Raw genomic sequence first — 15,469 nt, forward strand, 5'->3', positions numbered from 1 at the left:
GAATTTTGATATGCAAATGAGCCGAAACCGTGCCGATGGGGAGCGCAGGAGGACAACACCCATTCCACGTTAGAAGGTCACGTGCCTTGGAACGGCGGTGACGATTGGAGTAGGTACTGATCAGCTGGCCAGGTTAACCGATAAGCCTCCGCCAGCGAACGTCATGCGTGCAGATTTGGTTCCTGGGCATTTGCATAGCGATATTCGGCAATGGATATTTCACGGCACACGCTCTGTCCAGGATTTTTGAACGATAAAATGGCTTTTAACAAGGACTGTTTAACATTGTGCTACCTCGCATTTGCATGAAATTTGCGAATTAAAGAGTTAATTAATTAATTTTAGGTATAACTAGTCATCTTGTTGTTACATACCCTCTTGGAGAGGATGGCTGTATAACCCAAATGCAAAAACTACATGCATGCTGCTCTAATTTCTTTTTTATATCAAACCTGTAAAAGATAAAAAGACGCCCTGTATATCTGAGCCAGTGCTGTTAAAATTGCTACGCTCTCCTGACCACGTTGGAAGACTACCAGCAGCTCCCGGGAGGGGACGAAAATAGAACTTGGAGGAGCAATGTTGCCAGACGGGTGGCATATAACGCGCACAGTGTGACATCATACATCTCGAAATTAATCATGCTTTAGGTAGCGTTCTGAAGACACGAGATTTATTTGGTAGGTTGCAAGCTTTAAGCTTCACGCGGGCCAAACATACGTGAACTGCTTGCAGACATGTACGCAATGTAACGGTTTACACATTGGCGCATTTGTCCTTTTCGTAGCTTGGGATCTTGGTGCTTCCACACAGGAGCGCATACGTAAAGAGACAGCAGCGACTCGGAGGGACGTCCGGGTTAGTCACGAACATTGCACAGGTGTCCGCTATAATAAAGAGAGACAAAAAGGAATCATCTTAACCAAAAAGAGAAACCAATGAAAAAGTTATCGCACTACAACGTACAGGTCTGGACAAAACTTCACGGAACGCGCGAGCCTCTGTCCCTCGTCCTGTCTTTGGATGCTTATGCTTCACTGTGTGCCCCTAGCGATGGACTCAAGCGCTCTGTGGATGGCCCGTTCACTTGATCAGAGGGTTGAGCGAATCGGATCTTGTCTGGCGTCTGGGATTTGTGAGAAGAGCAGCACACGCTAATATGGTGCCATCTTGACTCATCCTTGTTATCGCAACGATAACTGGAAGCTCTGGGTCAATCTTCCTATCACGTGGTGTCGTTGGGGAATAGTCCAAAACCTCTTCGCGAGCATATAGAAGTGATGCCGAAACTACCCAGGTGTGTCGCAACCACAGCACTCGTCCACCCCTCTGAACGAGATCTCCAGTCAAGCGCTTCCTTCTGCCGCTATGGAGTCGCGCTGAAGAATACGCACGCCGCCCTCGTGTTCTTTTGTCCATGCTTGTAAATGCAGAAAGAGGAATGTCCTCGAGTCTGAGGAACACGTACCATTCACCATTCATTGTACCATTCTCATTTGCACATCTGTAAATGCAGCTATGGGCAAACCTGTCATCAAAAAAGCGTGCGCCACACAAAAGTGTAGACATAAAAGTACCTAGTCGGCTAAAGACAGCAGACCTCAGTGTTTGAAGATGAAGGCTCAGTTGTTGTTCTAATCTGTCATGGCCCAAAATGGCCGTTGCATGCGTTCGTTTTCGAACCAGAATGTAAGCCTTTACTTGCATAGTAGATTACACCATTCACTCGTCCTTTAGGTATATGTCTATGTGTGCAGCGGCAACCCTGGCGGCTTTCTTTTTCTTACGTGTTAGCGCCGCGAAGCCATTGTGACAATGAGCGGTGTACAGATATGGACAGATGGAGAGAGGACAGTAGGAAGGAGTGTGGACAGGGGAGGGTTAGTATGCGTCCTGGGCCAACTTCGGAGGGACATTCTTCTGGAAAGTCATCGGAAAACCCAGGGACAGCACAGACGGTGGTAGAATTCGAACCCACCACCTTCCAGTCTTCAGCACGTCCTTGGCTACCACCAATGAGAGGGACGCCTTAACCCCGCCCTGCCATGCCACTGGTATTTTGGTCACAGTTCGAGGTAACTCGTTACTTTAACAAAGTTCCTTTTTTTGTAACCTGTAACTTAACTCGGTACTTTTGCGCCGTGGCAACTTTCAGAGGAACTCGTTCTTTTTCAGGTAACTTTGCCAAGTAAGTTAAGTTCCAAATTACTTTTAATTCGCTTTTCATTTAGGTGCACATATTTTCTTGCTTTCTCTCCGGTCCCTTCATGGCATTTTTTGCCATGACACGTGATATTCAATCAATGACAGTATTTTGTTCAGGAAGTAAGAACCGCTGCCATTTAAATGAAGCTGAACCATTGTGCACCCACAGGGAGTAAGATGCAAAGCGTTCGAGTAGACCTCTACCAGAGAAACGTCATCATGACATTGGTAGACAGACTGAAGCCGAAACAAATCGGAAGGAGAGGGCTGGGTTCCACGAACGGGCACTTGTTCTCTGCCTCCCGTTGAAAGAGAAGCAGGACCAAGGATACTGCGGGACGCGGCAAGGGTCGCGTCCCTTTAAGGGACCATATCGTAATCCCTTCAAGACCGTGGCTTTCAGGCGCGGCCTTGTTTACCTTTAGCTTCGAGCGTAGTTCAATTCTACCAAATTTGTGACGCTGTCGAACATTATTTACATTTTACATTTTGTCGAACATTTTACATTTACGCCATTTGTTTACAAACACAGAGATGTCTATTGTTGGACATAAACGAAAACGTTCTAATCGTGTTGTACTCCTCCGCAAACAACTAAAGGTCTAACTGAACTGCTCATGCGCACTGCACCTGCGTAATGATATTTTGTGTCCGAAGTAACTTGGAAGTAACTCGTTATTTTTTTAAGTAACTCAGTAACTGCGAGTTATATTTCAGGCTGAAGAACTTCGTTATTAACTTAAATACATTTTTCACACGGTAAGTTAACTTGTAACGAGTTCTTTTTGGCGGGTAACTTCTCAATCTATGATTTTGGTTATACGAACAGCGGTTGCTTTATTGGCCCTTCATGGGAAACTGTGAAGCCGTAATCATTTCTCTTGTCAACCCATTGTGTAGTAGTGCTACGCATGCATTCCATGAGAGTGCTAGAAGCGTTCAGGAACAAAGTGTACTCCATGTGCGCGTTACATAGTTTGCTGGCATGGTATTCTGAGTCGCATCAGAAAGGTACCGTGTTGTGGAGAGTGAGTTGAAGTAGAAGCATCATGTCGAGAGCTACCAATACTTCGAACCAAGACGGCTCTTCGTCTACTGGACGTCTACTGAACGAAGAAGAGTTTTTGTTCGTAATTTGATATCTCGCGACAGACTATACTTCGCAGGGCAGACGAACAACCGTCAATGTCCGAAATATCGGCAGCTTCTGACCCGAGGCTTTCTCTTCAATCGGTTGTCACCGGATTCGCCACTGGATTTTCCACTTTTCGATGCAGAGGGAAAAGCATCACTTACGGCTAATTGTAGGTAACATCGTGACGACGCACCGGCCACATTCAACATATGAAATCACGAAGTCAAAGAAGTCTGGATTGTCACCTGTAAATATGAAAGACGAAAAAGCAAATAAAAATCGTAATTATTAACACTGAGAGAGTCATGCCCTGCTTTCGGGGTTGTGCCGGCCACAGGACTGGGACGCATGTATGTAACTTTATATCGTCTACACACCACATACAGTGTAATAGTGCAATGACCTGTCGTGGCAACACACAAACCCTCAACCCAACAACCAAAATTTAGATGGTGCTGGCCATGACGTGTAGCCCGTACTGCATGCATGCAGACCTGAATGCGTGTTTTCGCTATGTTATCCATTTTATTGTTTGCACTTTCCCGAGCAGCACGATGCACTGAAATGATGATGGCTGTCACGTGTCTTGCAGTGCGGTGCCTCGTTTAGCAGATCGGTGTCCGTTAGAGTGAGGTTCCCTCCATGCCGCCCCGCGACCGACGACGCATCGGCTCTGCCGCTTTGGTTAGGTTTTTAGGCTTGCACGTTCTTTTGCGGGCTCGTAACAGGCCAGTGGTGAGGTGCTCGAGGTACTTTCCCGAACTTCCAGTCGCCTCACCTGGCGGTATCGTGCGAAACTTCCTGACCCGCACGTTGCATCACATGGCCCCCTCTGCCTTCTCATTGGCGTGGCTCGCCACGAACGTTTTCACCGTGAAAGATTATTTGATATTTATCACGTGCCTTTGAATTGTCTTGCGAGTGATCCCCGTATAGTGTCCAAACATCAAATGATAGCTGGTCTTAGCTTTCCTTCTGAGTTTTATATTACGTGATCACTACCTCCGTGTGTGTTAATAGCGTCCGTCTCCAACTTCAGTGCTGTACAGGTTTTCTTCATTTTTAATTGCACATTTCTTATAGTTTCACTCGTTCATTGTATGCGGCACTGTTCTTCACTGTTTCATTGTATAAACCACTGTTATTCACTCGTTTCATTGTACGTACCATCATATCAATGTAGTAAATTTTCGTAATGTATGAAAACTTCTACCGATGGTCCCCAGACTACAAAAGACCCTGCATCTTTCGTAAAATGTAATCGTGTTCTCGGAATCCTTGCCATTGTTATAGGATCTCTCAAGCTCTCCGAGATGCCCATTTTCGCTGAATTTGAATCGCCACCTTTCATATAACGAGTAAAGGAAGCAATATTCGCATCCGTCCGTTCATGTCATGGCTCGCTCGTCGATTGCGCGCACTCGGCAGAAACCCACGCACGTTTCTTTTTTTTTTTTTTCTCGGTTCTAACTGAGATCAAGAATCCAAGTAAAAATGCAGAGTGAAATGAACTGTACTCCATCGTTCCTGTTCAAGATCAAGCAGCGTCCCTCTCCGGCGTGCCCCTCCTGCTCCACCGACGCCGACACCCACCATTTACTCTTGACCTGCCCAAGATATGCCGCTCCTCGGACCGCACTCACGCACCGCCTATCTGCTCTGGGGCACAGAGACCTCTCTCTGGCCACCCTCTACTGGGCCCCGTAGGGCAGAAGCAATGGGCTATTACCAGAGCGCTAATATGCTTCCTGGGTGACTCCTGGACTGCCTCTGAGCGATCGTGTACTCATACTCCCTGCTCCCCATGTGCCGCTTGCGTCTTTCTCCTTTTCTGGTTCTGTTTTTTTTTTCTTTTTTTTACAAGGAATAGCAAGTCTGCTTCTGCCTGGCTGACCTTTCCTTTTTACCTACCTCTCTTTTTTTTTGTAATAGACATATCCCCCCTCCCCCCATTCTCTTCCCCAAAACTGTTCTCTTCGTCTTTCCTGCAGACGCTGTTGGCAGCACAATAAGGACTCCATCCCATGCTTGCTTATTCACGTTCCCGGGTCCATGTTTCACCTTGACCCATATCCCCGTATGGCAACACTCCGCTCGGTTCCTCATCTCTGGCGTTAGCATTTCCATCACCGAACGTGAAGAAACCTTAGATATTGCAAGACGTTCATGCAAGGTTCATGCAAGGCATGCAAGGTTATCATAATCGTGTCACTGTGTCAATACGCGAATAAAGTATCATCGAGTCCGTTACCATTTTAAAAAGTTAAAATCGCATCACATGCAATGGAAATTAGCGCTTTTGTGTTGCTTCTGCTTTCGTTACAGCTACACGGCTCACTAACGTTTGATACACTGAGGTCGTACAATGGCCCACCTAAAGCAAGAGCAGTGGGACTTCCCACTGAATCTGAGATACGCGTGGTGAACCATACACTCCAAGAAAAAAAAGGAGAACTTTTACTCCATTTGGGGACTAAATGCATTGCCACAAAAAATAGCCCCTTTCGGGAGTAAATGCACGGGAGCAAATGAATGTCAAAGAGTGTGCTCTGCATTTCACGCGCTGTTGTAAGAGTCCCAAGTACATAATGCGTGTGCTTGCAGGAAAATACCTTGAACCGTATCAACCGAACGTCAACCATGATATATCGAGTGATATAAAATCTTGCGCCATACATAGGGCACAATTTGCGAAGAAAGATGCTCTAACTGTTTCTTACTTTGAGTGGCAGGAAAATTGCTACGTTGTCTTGCTACGAGTTATAGAGCCTTATGTCGTCCAAATTGACCAAGTGCACATATTTACGTAGACTGTTGCATTCAGGAGACAATTCGCGAAGTCTAGTGATACTTTGCAGTCCTGGGGAGTAAATGTCGAGACTAAATGTCTGGTTAAGGGACTAAAATGGGAAGTAACTGCAGACTAGGGGAGTAGAAGCTGCAATTACTCCCCGTTCTACTCCTTTTTTCTTAGAGTGTACGATGAGAAGTTGTACTTACTGTCATCCAGTGGGGCGCGCACAATGTTCGACACATTGTAGCATGGTGACCTGGCTAGTCGGAATATTGTTAGTCTCCGCGTTCTGAAACGCCAGACAAATCAAGAACGCTCGGTTACGCTGTCTTTCTCACTTACAACGATGCTTGACTGGTAACTGCTGGTAACTTCACAGCCTGATGCAAAGTTACCAGTTGCACACCATATTAACAGAAAAAGTTCCTGGAGGGGTGTACTTACGGTTTGCCATCTTTCAGGGAACGCATTTCGAACGGTGCCTCGCCGTTGTTTCCGAGGCAGAGTTGTCGGTTATGAGTGCATGGCGGGAGGAGCGGGTGCTCCATGTTGGCGTATGACAGGTAATATGTTACCGGAGTCTTGAAGCACTGCAAGAGATAGCCAACGTGAGTACGTCGAGTGCGTGTGGTTTTCAGTTAGTTATGTTAGTTGTCTTCTTTCTTTCGCATTCATCCTCTACCGTGAAGAGAATATGAAATATTCCCATATTTTAATGCGTCAGCGTTAGAAGGCTCGTGTCAAAGGAAAAACGGCGGTGTCGATGTGCGGACAGACGAGAAGGCAAAAGACGACGACAAAGACACCACTACCAACTCTGAGCAGCTTGAACGACAACAACGAAGACTGCGGGAAACGACACTCCCTTCTTTTCGCGCCTTTCTGGCACATCGAGTGCCTCCTCACTCTGCTCCGCTCCGATGTTCCCCCGCTTAACTTGTATCTCCACCCGCGCCCGCCTGGAGCCAAGTCCATGCTGCGTCAACGGCTTGTGTGTGGAGATTGCCGAGCACTTTTTCCTACCGTGTCCGCGCTATGCCTTAATTCACCGGCAATTTCTTTTTTTTTTTTTTGCTCTTTTCCGCGCTTACTGTATCGCTCCCTCCCTTCCTGACATCCTTTCGTTTGGCCGCTGTTCCATCAACAGTGCACCCGCTGCCACTCTTCACGCTGTGATTTCGTTCATCTCTGCATCGCTTCTAGTCGCCTAGGGTTCTCCATCCGTCCCACAATGACCCGTGGTCAATCGCCTTTGGGCCACTTCCTCTTGGCTCTCATTCACTCACTCGCAACAAGCGATTGGTGTTATCTTTTTTGACTCAGGCTGCGTCTGCGACTTTAGAGTCTCAGAGAATGCGATGGATCCTGATGTGCCCATCCAAATCAAGGGCATCTCCTACATGACTGAGGGCAGACGTCCGGGAAACCGAAAGGCCGGAGTTGCCATCTGCGCTAAGGGTGGCATCAGCGTTACAGAGATTCGCAGCAACGTTCACGAATACGGTGAGCCTTGTGCCGTAGATCTCAACGTCGTTACTGTGTACATCCAGCCAGGGATTACACACGGGCAAGCGGCAACCGTTGTAAACCACACGACGGACTCCATTATGCTTACTCAGGAATTTGGTCGTCGTGGTAGGAGACTTCAACGCGATATCCCGAACAGCACAGTGTACTGAAAGTCGAGTGCAATAGGGGTGGACGGGCAGGTGGAAGGCCTTGAACAGACTTGTGAAACTAAAGAACATTGATAAGACACATACCGTCCACCCCTATTGCACTCGACTTTCAGTACATTTTGCCGCTTGGATGTGAAAGGCTTCCAGTCTCACAAGATAACACGAACCCTAAAACGCAAAACGAGGAAGGAAAAGAAAGAACCAGAGATAAGGCACAAAAGAGAAAAGAGGAAGCAAAAGAGTGAACCAAAAAGAAAGAGGAAAGAAAAAAAGGAACCAGAAAAAGAAGCAAAAGAGAAAGGAGGAAGCACAACAAGCAATCAAAGAAAACAAGCAAAACAGAGAGAAGGAAGCACAAAAACGAACGAAATGTTTATGCTAACGCATTTCCAAAGGATCCACCAATGGATGTTCCTAAATTTTGCTTTTTTATATTCTTCCTGACGAGCAACTCGCGATGCAATGAGATGCACTCGAGATGTCGTGATGCAAAGGAAGAGATGCTGAGAGATCGCACTTCCACCAGCCGTAATGACGAGCGTGTTCTCGGAGAGGTACAAAGGACGAACACTCAGCGCAGCCAGTTCGAAAAACTTGCCCATGACGATGAGGACGGTGACACATCATCTTCATAATAGTAAAAAATCTACTTGCCTTAAAATTATGGGGTCAACAGTGTTTATCTTCCGCTAACTTTTGCCATGATGTAGAAGCACGTTGATCTTTTTTTTTTTCAAGAACTCTCTGAATTGAACTCCGAAATCCGCAGAGGGAACGTTTTCGTTTCTATTCTCCTTCTCTCTCTCTCTTTTTTTTTTTTTTTTTTTAAGGAACAGAAAGCGCGTACCTGGCTTACCCCATTCCATCAGAAAATACATTCCCCATATACCAATGGTAACAACTGAAAAAAAAAATTAATAGCTAGAAACAGACTTACTGGATATTGTATTTGCGATTAATCTACTTGCCAATATATTTACGGTCAAACCTCGATTTGCCAATTCCTTCCCTTTACGAACGATCGGAAGCGAACAGAACGTGCTCCGAAACGTTCGGGAAGGTTCCCGCGCCCGCAGGATAATCAGTACTAGATATTGCGCATGCGCACAGCGCCGGTCTCTCCCAACCGATTGTACCACTCCTTCCTGGACCAGTTCCCGGAAACTCCCACACATTCCAGACGGGTATCCATTCTACAACCAGCGCCAAAAACACAGTACAAAGAGAAACATGACAACACAACGCAACACAAACATCAGCGTTGTGTTGTCGTGTTTCTCTTTGTACTGTGTTTTGGCGCTGGTTGTTGATTGGATGTATGTACCAACTACCCCAGGTTTCCGTTTTAAGTCAAGGAAGATTCCCCGTACGAACACGCCCGTCTTTCAACTCTCAATAACTTCCGCCGTAATGCTGCTTCTCTCTCTTCTATTTTTGACGAAGGATATGGCGTCAAATGTATCGTTGCAGTTTCGCTCTCCGGTTCACGAAAACGCTTTCTAGCCTGGCTCCGACGGACTCCTTGCCGCTCCACCACGAACCGACCGACCGATCGATCGAACGGTCGACCATATGCAGCGCGTCGGTTCCCGGGAGCTCCCCATAAACGTCACACAATTCCCGAACTTCTTTTTTATGCTCCTCCTCAAAATCCTCCTCCTCCTTTTTGGAATGGGGTAGGGTCCTGCACTCAACGCAGGGAAACATCCCACATCATCATCATTATCCATTCATCTATGTTGTTGTTGTTGTTGTTGTTGTAGTCCTCCTCAAAACCATAGTGTCTTGCTACAGAATACACTTTAATTTTTCATGCTTGATCGGGAGTACATATTTATTAAGGCGAGAGCTTTATCGGTCCAGCTGTCGTATAGGTCCGTCCGTATAGCTTTAGAAGACCACGCGATGATCTCCAGATCAAAAATATAACGATGTTCCTATAGCACTGTTGATAGTCCAGTTGTTGGTAACGTGACATTGTAGATATTATGCAGGAAAAAGACAGGGGCAGACATGGAGGCAGACACAACACGATGACTGCAAACTCACAACTGTAGATTTATTCACCTTTCACGTTGTTCTCCTTAATAGACAAATAATAAATCTTCCGTTGTGAGTTTTCAGTCACCGTGTTGCGTCTTCCTCTATGTGTGTCCATGTCTTTTTGCTGCATAATATCGTCCCTATAGTCGTAGATAACGGTGTCCCGCGTCTATAGTTGCGATTGGTGCAATGAACAAAGATAGAGTCATTTTCTTACATCTACTTACTTCTCCAATGTCTTGATACTCCTCGAGGATTGGATTGATTGAAGCCAGCGATCCCGGCGCGCTCAGTAGCGCGCAGAGTAGCGCGAAAGGGTAAGCCACCGATTGCATGGTATATAGGTTGCAGTTTTGGGTGTTCAGCACAGATTTTATATTTGTTTTCTGGGAGGGGGGAAGCAACACGTGCCGCTCAGGTGTAGATAACTGAGCAAAAACCTGTTTTGCCGACCTGGCACGTCCTCGTGATTTGAGGTCAGTGCTGTCGCTGCTTCCCAAGCACAGAAAGTTCCAGTACACAGGGGATGGTTGGCAGGTAACCTATCAGTGCGGTGCTTGATTTCGCAGAGCTGCCCATGAAAACAAACAATATTAATCTACCCGGCCACCCCTATGCACCCGCGCTTTTGGTACGCTGCGCTACTTGGGTTCTCGTTCCAGCTGCGCTCTATTTAAAAGACCGCGTGCCAGGGAAGCATGAAACAACGAGCTGTTGTGCGTGCGATATCGTAGTTTCGCTTCTGCCCTACATACGCCTCTGGAATGCGCAGACAGATATCATTGATGATTCCCGCATACTCCGCATACTCGCGATGTCAGTCGTCTTCCAGCATCTACAGCAAAGTGATGATCATTGGAGTTTCCATGACGCACAGACAGCAACCCTATAGTAGCACGCATTGTCGTCGCGACCTTGAAGAAACATTGCCAATGTTGTCCAATGTGGAGGAACGTTTTGCAACATTCGTTAACATTAATATTAATATTCTCAAAAGTGGGCCCACATTAATATCTATGTTACGATGTTCCTGCAACGTGGCAGTGCAGTGTTTTACCAGTGTTGCTAGGGAACAGTGTCGGAACGTTCTCCAGTCACCTTCAAGCAATATTACTCATCTATGCACCTGACTACCCTATAGTCCCACAGTATTTTGCAAGACCGTAGTAAAAATTATTACATCAAACATTCCACAAACGTGGGTACTGCCAGCGTGAATTTTTTTTTTTTCAGCAAAGGTGCTGGAGAACATTTCCACAACATTGAGACAACTTCGCACCCAATTCCTTCAATACAAAAAAAATATATATATATATATATATATATATATGGAGGTAACGTCTGCGCTATGTTGCTGGAAAATTGAGACAGCGTCACGGCTATATTCCGTAAGAGCAAACAAAACATGAAGGCAACATTTGTGTTATGCTGCTGCAGCATTGAGGCAACGTTGTAGCAAAACCTTCCCAATACCAATACAGTATTGAGGCAATGTGTTATGCTGCTACAACACATTGAGACAGCATCACAGCTAATTTCCATCAAAGTAAATAAAATATGGAAGCAACATTGGTGCCATGTTTCTGCCACGTAGACAACGTTACAGAAATATTTCTCCAACGCAAATGTAACGTGGAGGCAGTATTTGCGTTGTATTTCTGCAACACTGGGATGAAATTACAGTCACATTAGCTCAGTGCAAATGCAATATCAAGGCAATGTATGTCTTACGTTCCTGCAACGCAGACGCAGCGTTTCACCCACAATGTCAGGAATTTGCAGGGTACACTTGAGTCCTTATAGATAGATGGGTTAATTTCAAGGATGCATCATGCAGCATCCGAAGGGAACGTTCAGAACTCCTATAGCCGATCACTGTCCCCCAAGCCTTCTAGCTCGACTTTGTACTCTTTGGAGTCTTCTGGCTACACCGCTCCAGTAACGACTTAGACTCACCCTTGTTTCCGTTGCTCGGGCCCGTTAAAACACGGTCAAGCCAGCAAGACCTCCATGTACAATTGAGTAGATGCTCGAGTTCGAGCATTTATTTTCTGGGCAGAATATAGCTTTAAAAATAATACGATTTTCACTGAACCATACAAATGCCGATAAACGCCCCCGAATTAGGTAGAACGAAATTGCCGAAAATCACAAACCCTAGTCATAATGCAGCGGAAACGTCCCTAGCATTGCCTCAGCATTATGTATATGTTGAGGAATATCGCTGTAACAGTGTCACAATATGGTGGAAACATGACGGAAATGTTGCCTCAACATTGCATTTGTATTTGGGAAACATGGTTCGGGTGCTGTCACAATGTTGCGGAAATATTTTCCAGCACTGTTGCTGCAACAGATTTTGAAAAGGACATTACCAACGCGTTTGCAGCATTTGAGTAAAATATTACCGCAACGTTCCGGCAACATATTATGCTACAGGGCACGGCGAGTGATAACAGTGGAGAGCTTCACGACATGATGCGTTGAACCCTTTGCAGCACAATGTACTGAAAGTCGGGTGCAATGGGGGTGGACACTTAGGTGGAATGTCTTGAACAGACCCATGAAACAAGAGAACACTCTTAAGACACATACTGTTCACCCCCATTGCACTCAACCATTCAGTGCATTGTGCTGCTTGGGACCGTTGCACACTAAGACCCTTATTACTTCTGATTTGGGGAAAACGCAGGGCGCACGTCTTTCTGTGACAAGGAAAAGGCACGCCTTTCCGAAACAACCCCATCGAAAGAAGAGCGACCCCTCGCCCCCACTCCACTCCCAGCCAGCTTACCGCAAGGTGTTATATTCACTGATCTCTATAGTATAGGCTGGATCGCGCATAGGGTGCTCCACAGCGTGGTCACCGGCCGCCATATTGGTGGGCCCAACGCATTCTGTCGTCTGCATTTAGTTCAAGCGGGGCTGCCCGTATTTTTTAAAATTTACTTTAAACTAAAGGGCGTGTCATGCCAGTTTGTTGCAGCTTTGAGTACACTTCACACGGACAGAGAAAGTAATTTTTCACAGGTAAGCTCTTTATTTTGAGGAAAAGTCTGTTTATTCGTATCGCATGCATCTGACAACTCGGACTTGTTTGCATTCCTACTTCGCTGGTGCCATTACGTACTGAGAAAGTATGTGTGGCTGCTCCTACAAATCTCAAGACCATGTATTTTCTATAAACAATGCGCTTGTGCGTGCAGGTTTCCCTCACAGTCGCTCAGCTGTGCAGAAGAAGCGGATGCAGAACCTGCGCCAATATGCCAATTTGTTCCACTGTTCTTTTAATTTGTGAGGTACGGTGGAAGTAAATAAACTGCTGTGTTAGCCTCGTATGTGCAGTCGCTCCTACAGCGTGTGTGATAAGTCATGCATGTGCATGCTCTTTCGTGCACAGCGCTTCGAATTTCTGTAATGAAATACGCTGACAACTGAACAACTGCAAAGCACTCGTGACAATAACGTTATTGTAAGATGAGGAATGAGGAGTTTCATCGCCAGGGTCTCTACTCCACCCCATTGCTGGTGGTGATGTGGTGAATAAAATAATGAGCCTCTTCAGAATAAGGATCGAGGTCTTATCGCAGAACACACACAGAGACACTCGTAGAACATAATACGATAATGGGAAAAGTCGAACGGGAACCGTACAATACCAAACCATAATAACGAACGAGAACCGCGGAACACCACACGAAAACCGAACAACAAACGAAAACAAACAAAACACATAAAAACGGAAGTACCTTACATTAACAAACAGTGTGAAACCTTTCTGAGCAATAATGAATTTTATAGGTTGACATTCACCAAATTCACCTTCATGCGTATGCGCCTTGTGCACGACAGTTACGACCCCCTATTCGGAACACAGGCAGCGGAGAAGAAATAGAAGGCAATCACCATTAAAAACTACAGGAACACGGCTGAAGCAGGTTTGGAATACATCAGCACACTGATTCCTAAGAAATATGCCTGCGAATCGGAAATGACGAGCGTTTAAAGCGCAATAAATACTCAAAATCAAATCGCTCCCATTGTTTCCTATGGGAGCAGCCGGCGCCAGTGGGCCCTCCAACATGGCCGCCGGCTGCCGCACCACTCTCTCACGCGCCCCTCTCCTATGCGCGGTCCAGCCTTTATACATAGAGATCAGTGGTTATACTGTCCAGAAAGTGCAGATCTGCCTATGGTTATCATCTCTAGTAGAGGTCCAATCTATCCTACAATTAAAGTTGTGAAGCGCCACTCGAAGAATATGAGGGCCCCCCCCCCCCCCCCAAGGTGGGGCCCCCGCAAATTCTTATGTTGAATTCGAATGGCAGAGTCGGAGCAAGTGGCAGACTCTGCAATGGAGTGGCTTGGTCTGGCCTAGAGCAAGTGATCCGAATCTGCGAATGGAGCACTTGCGCCCAACTTGGAGTTTAGTTCTGGCCAATCTCCCTTGGTGGATGGCGGCCAGAGACGGAGGAAGAAGAAGAAGAAGATGCTCATGTTCCATTATAACGCCATGTTTCGCAACATTAAGGTCCTTCTAATCTCCTAACGCTGCCCTGGTAAAGTCTGGCTTATCGTTTCCTTCATGAAACAAAATCTCCAACGTACGACGCGAAATACTAGTCACAGCGATGACGCGTTGCTAAGCGGGCATGTTGGAGAGACAGGAAATAGGAAGCACAAGTGACACGTCACATAGAGTTCCGGTTGAATCTGCTTATTTTGGCGGAGCAGTCTGGGTTGCTCCCTGGAGCGACCTTGACTCGAATGCCGCTCCAAAGCTCCCATTGGAAGACTCAAGAACTGTTCCCAATCTGCCAATCGAACAGACTTGCTCTCGGCAGAGCAACAGAACTTGCTCCGGAGGCGCTCCGAATCTGCCATTGGAATTCAACATTAGAGTCGTGGCACATTTGGAAAGATAAGCAGTGTACTAGTTAATCCACAACACAAAGGCAATGTGTCATGACATAATTGCACTACCAATAAGCAGAACCACATTTACTTTTCAAACCATGACCAATCAAAGAGGCACCGTTCTGCGCAGCTCCTTCTTCACTTTTCATGTTTCCGACTGGTTCAATTTTTACGGCTCACTTGTGAAGGAAAATGTTGGGCGCCTACTTATTCACATCTTCGTCCTATAGAGCTACATAGCTAGGCCGCTTCATTCCTGTTTCATTCTCCCGTGTGGTGCCTTGTCTCTAAAGAGTAGACGCCACAGCACATGCGTGGGGCGCTCGCCGCGGCGCTGACCAGAACAACTGCGCTACAATGTGTTAAAATGACGCTGAAGGTATACTTACTGTACGTCCTCATTTGACTGCTAGGTGAAAATTTCTTAAATCCACGATAGGTACACGTGATGATGATACCAATGTGTCTTCATTTGGGGATTGAGAGGGACACCTATATGCTGACTTCTTTTATGCCCGAACTGGTTACTGCTATTATTTTTTATGGTTCTGCTTTTGTTCGGGTTCAACAGTGTCATGAAAATCTTGGTTCGGATTCGTTTCCAGGAAAAATAATGTTTTGGGTACAGTTTTCAGTTCGGGTTCGGTTCAACACCCTGCCGTGATGTTACACGTAAGGTTTGTCTGCGCAGTGTGG

General features: G+C 46.2%; 1 protein-coding gene across 2 annotated transcripts; it reads right to left on the reverse strand.

Moving 5' to 3' along the window:
* Nucleotides 1–651: 651 nt before the first annotated feature.
* LOC135375816 (uncharacterized) lies at nucleotides 652–15,216 on the reverse strand. Of its 2 annotated transcripts, none has more exons than XM_064608463.1 (5): nucleotides 15,163–15,216; nucleotides 6,579–6,724; nucleotides 6,341–6,423; nucleotides 3,502–3,585; nucleotides 652–887 (listed from the first exon to the last, which is right to left on the reverse strand). In XM_064608463.1, exons 2-5 carry the CDS (start codon nucleotides 6,680–6,682, stop codon nucleotides 757–759), a joined length of 402 nt encoding a protein of 133 aa, XP_064464533.1. In that variant the 5' UTR covers nucleotides 6,683–6,724; nucleotides 15,163–15,216; the 3' UTR covers nucleotides 652–756. The 2 variants fall into 2 exon arrangements, with proteins under 2 accessions (XP_064464533.1, XP_064464532.1); XM_064608462.1 differs by lacking the exon at nucleotides 15,163–15,216 and adding an exon at nucleotides 10,084–10,289.
* Between the last annotated feature and the right edge of the window lie 253 nt (nucleotides 15,217–15,469).

This window comes from Ornithodoros turicata, unplaced genomic scaffold (assembly GCF_037126465.1).
Source record: "Ornithodoros turicata isolate Travis unplaced genomic scaffold, ASM3712646v1 ctg00000946.1, whole genome shotgun sequence".
In the NCBI taxonomy this organism is placed as follows: Eukaryota; Metazoa; Arthropoda; class Arachnida; order Ixodida; family Argasidae; genus Ornithodoros; species Ornithodoros turicata.